This window comes from Atta cephalotes, assembly GCF_000143395.1.
Source record: "Atta cephalotes unplaced genomic scaffold scaffold00111, whole genome shotgun sequence".
NCBI classification, from domain to species: Eukaryota; Metazoa; Arthropoda; class Insecta; order Hymenoptera; family Formicidae; genus Atta; species Atta cephalotes.
In genome coordinates this window covers 41,310-46,519 of record NW_012130175.1, presented here as the reverse complement: position 1 = coordinate 46,519, position 5,210 = coordinate 41,310, and the positions used below count along the sequence as shown (strand labels likewise).

The window sequence follows — 5,210 nt, the reverse complement described above, 5'->3', positions numbered from 1 at the left end:
AGGCTGTTTCTTTTTGTTGCTGAAACAGCCGGTTTGAACAGCTCATGAAAATTTATCTTAAAAGAGAAAAGCGAAGAGTGCTGAGTGCAAAAAGTGTAGACTGCAAACAACGCGACAAACCTATGAGATTTTGACAATCCTGCTCCACGGGTAGTTCTCATATGTTCGAATTAAATTTATGAATTTGTTTATAAATTATATAATACTTAACGTTACTGACGCGGTGATGTAAAATAACTTATGGAAAATTGCATAGTGAATGAAAGCATTAATAATGATTTTCTTTCGCAGTCTTATTCGGAAGATATTGAAAGGTAAATTTATTTGTATCTATATAATCTATACGTTCTCTATAATTATTTCTCATGAATATATTGTTGATTCATACGAAGAATTACCAGAATGAAAGACAAAATCTTTAATTTTCAAATATCGGAAAAATTTTTGGAAGTTCGAAAGAAAACTTGGGACACTTTGTTGAATAAATATTCCAAGGAGGTATACTTTGTTTTTTTTATTAAATACATTTAAAAATTCTTATTCTTACTGTGACACTGTTTGGCGTGTTGCAAATAATTAATATTTTATTTTCAGATGTCTGATATAGAGATAAATATTGATACTTTAGAACCTGTAGAAAATGAAGAAAACAAAGTAGTTAGTGAAGGAGAGTATAGTTGTGGACAGAGAGTACCTATGCGTAAACCAGCAACTTTCGTACAGTACTGGATAAATACTGGTAATCCACCCTATAAGACTCTTCTAGATGAGAACGAATTATCCGAAGCTGGCTCGTCTCTAAGCGAAAAAGAAATTGCATCTTTATTAATATCTCCGGTCACAAATGCAGATAAGGGTACAAAATGCAAAAATGACTCGTCTTGCAGTTCTGTAGATACTGCGGCTTACATTCTATCAAATGCAAATATTACAAAGAAAGCAGATACTATAGCTATTATAAAAGGTGCAAAATGTGTCGAGGTTAAACCCCTAAAGGAAGTTGCTGTTAAAGAGAAAGAAGTTCCATCCAATAATAAGATTAAATATATGGAAATCATCCCCAGAATCAATCGTTCGATAACGCACAAAGACAATGATAATGTTAATGTTGATATTTTGGATACCGAACCGTATCCAATGTCTACAGAATGTATGACAGCAGACATATGTGGTAAAGTGGCTACTAGCACCTTAATATCTTCTAATGCAATACAGTCTAATGTGTATTCGCAGAATTTATTTTATGAAGAAACAAATAAAACAGATGAATCTAATATCAGTCAAAGAAATTCAAATGTACAGACTATAGATAATATTGCATCCATTTTACGACGATTTAATAAAACATCGAAACGATTGATCGTAAACAATAAAAATAATGATGTGTCAGATTTAGATCAAAATAAAGTGTTAGAGATGGATTTTCACAAGAAGCAAGTATCAGAAAATGAAATGCATGAAATTATTGCAAAAAATACAAGTTTGACAACTCTCCATCGTAAGAAATTATATATAGGTAGGGATTCTCCTGTAGACCTAATATTAACCGAAACACATGGTGCAAATAGATTATCTGGAGCAAAACAAAGTTTACATCCTGCTTTAGATCTTGATGATACAATTAAAGGAGAACCATTTTTAACTCGTAAAGGCAAAAGTAAACATTCATTTTCTGCTAAAACGAACCTCGATTCTAAGAAGATCAAGGAAAGAGAAAAAACAAAACTCAATTGTATTTCCAATGAAATTATTACAGAGATTAGTAACAAGGATAGAAATGACAAGATTCAAGATACTATCATTGACAGTTCTTTCAAGAATTTATCAGACTTTCATGATAATTCGAATAAACAAGATGACATTATGTTTCGGGAAAACAATGACATAAATATTTCTGTGAGAAATGAAGACTTTAGCAAACAAAATGTAGCATCTCTTAATCTAAAGCCAGTTGTAATTTTAGAACGGATTCAGTCTTTTAATCGTTGTAAGCTCGGCGAAAATACTCATATCATACAAAAAGATTTATGCAACAAAAATTTAAATAAATCTAAAAAGTTACATTCTTGCAAAATTAAAAATCTGGAATCAGAAACGGTAGACAGCGACGAAAGTACTATTCTTATTTACCAATGTAATATAAATTCATCGCAATGTGTTTCGTCTTTGAATGATTGCTCTCTCGATTTGAGACTGGATGTTGAAGACGACTTTTCTGCTTCGAATGCAGAAAAGAAAGATGACAAACTATCAAATTTGAAAGATACAGGTGTGAGTCATCACAATAAGGAGTTACATGTGGAAGGATTGCCATCAAAAAATTATTCAAATGCAGCGATGGAATCAGATATTTCGAATAAAACTAACGCCATTTGGCAAAATGTGTTATCAAATAAATCTAAAACACATTCCTATTTACATGAAAGAAATGATGTGGGTAACGTAAAACTGCGAGAAATTAAAATTGTATTGGAACGATTGCCATTATCAGTAAAAAATTGTACAAGTACAATGATGGAAATGCAAGTCTTCAATAGAAATAATGCTGCTGTTTGGGAAAAAGGAATATTAAATAAATCTGAAACGCATTTTTCTAATTTATATAGAACAACTGAGAAAAATAATGTAAAACTTCAAGAAATCAGAGTTTTATTGGAACGATTACCTGCGAATACATGCCTTAAGGAAAACAGCAATGTTACAAATATAAATATTTTTCCTAATAAAAAAATTTCGCACAATACAGAACTACAAACTAATAAACGAGAATCTAAAATTAGGAAAATTTCTAAAAGTTTGGCTTGTAAAAATGAAGTAGCTGTTCCATCAGTTCGTAATAATTATTCATCGAAGATGAATGTCAAATTCAAGAAAGATAACGATAAAATAAACGATACATACGATATTGTCACACAGCATGGAAATCTAGTTTTTGATAAAGTAGAGTCAGAGTTTACATTTCAGAATAAAACATTTCGATATAAAAATTGTAGTAAAGCAAGTCAAGATGACCGTGGTAAATATTCAATTTTAACATTTACATCGTCAGATGAAGATGATTTTGTTCGATCAATACATCCTAGAAAAAAATCAAAAGTGTCAACTAATGATATATTAGATGAACCAAATAATATAAGTATCGCCGAAAAAGATTTGTATGATCAGACCGAGTTGGTTATTAGCGATAAAGACAAATATAGTTATAGGAGAAATTTAAGTACGGTAATTCATTCGTCGGAAAAAATTGTACAAAGAGACACTGGTTTGATAAAAAAGAAAAAAGAACATAACAACAATGTGCAGACGAGAACTACTTCCTTAGAGTTACTTAGAAATAAAAAATTTGTATTTTCCTCAAGTGAAAGTGATAATGATAATGTTACTGATAATTCAAATAAAGCTAAGAAAAAAATTTTGTTCTTTGATAGTAAGGAAAATATAAGTAATAACAGTTTAAGGCATTCAAATGGAGCAATAAAAAAAAATGGGATAGATTGTAAAGATAACGCCCACGTTATAATCTTCCAAACAAAAACATTTGACACAAACTCTTCAGATTCTGAAGAAAGTAATAATTATACTTCACCTACTCGTAAAATGTTAACGAATTCTATTCACAATAGATTGCGATATCATGATAGTATCAATTCAAAAGAAATCTTTAATGATTCTCTTGCGAAGAAGTATAGTAAAAGACATTTAGGCTCATTAAATTCTTCTCTTGAAAAGCACAATCGAACGCACAATGGAAAAACTAAATTTAAATCAATCAAAGAAGTCAAAACGAATAAACAATTAGCTAAAGAATCTAATAGCGATATTAAGTTGAGAATCGATGATACGAGGAAAAATGCATCTTTCTCTTCTCTTATAAACAATAGACCAGTCACATCTGTGCAAAAAACAATATTATCAAATACTTTGGAAATATTTGAGGAAACTAATTTATCGAAAAATAAAGAGATCTCGGAAAAATCTAAAAATTCAGTGGCTATTCAGCAGAATGTTATTACATCTACAGTAAGAAAATTGTTAACATTTCAAACGAAAAGTTATTACGATTCTTCTGATTCAAGTGAAACTATATAGCTTTCAAAACATACGTTGTAAAACTCGCGTGATATACTTATATTAAATATATAAATAAAAATGTATAAATGTATAGATGTGTATAGAAGAAATGTTAAATTTTATGAAAATGACTAAGATGATATAACATGTGTGTATGAAGAACTAGTAAGCCCATATTTCTAATATAAAATCAGCTCGATGTACTAATGAATGTAGCGTAATTATGTATTAAAATGAATATGGTATTGTCTAGGAAGAGATAGGAGCAATATGTACCTATCCCCGTAGCAATACATATTCACCTTTTTCCGCTTTTTTTCCCTTCTTAATCTTTCTTTATAAAAGTCAATATTGAAAGTATTTTCTTTTTTTAAATGAGACGAAACTTTAACAAGTCAATATCCGGAATTACAAATTTTGGACAGCAGTAATCTAAACATTAAACATAAATATCCGGTTTATAAAAAAGGAGATGTTTTAAATAAAGGGATATATACTAAACTTGATTAAACATTAAGATAAAAAAATTGATTACACATTTGAAAAAAACAACATTTTTTTTATCTAAGATGAAGAATAGAGATAATACACATTCTAATAACCTAGATAAAGATAAGATAAAATTATTTTTTTTATTATAGATAACTATGTAGATAATTTTATACAGAAAGTAGCAAATACTGATTAACATTGACATGCATTAACATAAAAATGTCGTATGTTTAAATTTCCAGTAAAAAAAGGCTATATATAATAAAATGTAAATATACATATACATATAAAATAAATATGAACATATAATTGTACATGTAATTAATTATGTATCAAATATTATATATGTGATTGCAATTTTACTTTTTATAAAGAATTTTACTTTTTATAAAGAAAAACAATGAAAAATGAGAAAAAAAAGTTATTTTTCTCATTTTTTAATTTAATAATTTTTCTAATTTTTTATTTTTCTATTTTTTCTATATGCATATAGATAAGCATAAGAAAATTATATGGGCAAATTTATATATAATTATATATATTTTTAATTTGATTATACATATATATTTTTTTTATCGGGTTGTCATAAATATTGAATAGTTTTAGTATATTATCGATATATTAAACTTTTTATATAGGATATTTTA

General features: G+C 28.1%; 1 protein-coding gene across 1 annotated transcript; it reads left to right on the top strand.

The window, feature by feature from the left end:
- Positions 1 to 240: 240 nt before the first annotated feature.
- Positions 241 to 4,020, top strand: LOC105625135 (the record flags this gene model as incomplete). The annotated part of the gene is made up of 5 exons (XM_012206476.1): positions 241 to 314; positions 393 to 498; positions 595 to 1,987; positions 2,207 to 2,550; positions 2,617 to 4,020. Coding segments are annotated over exons 1-5 (3,321 nt in total), but the record flags the coding sequence as incomplete, so codon positions are not given.
- Positions 4,021 to 5,210: the final 1,190 nt, after the last annotated feature.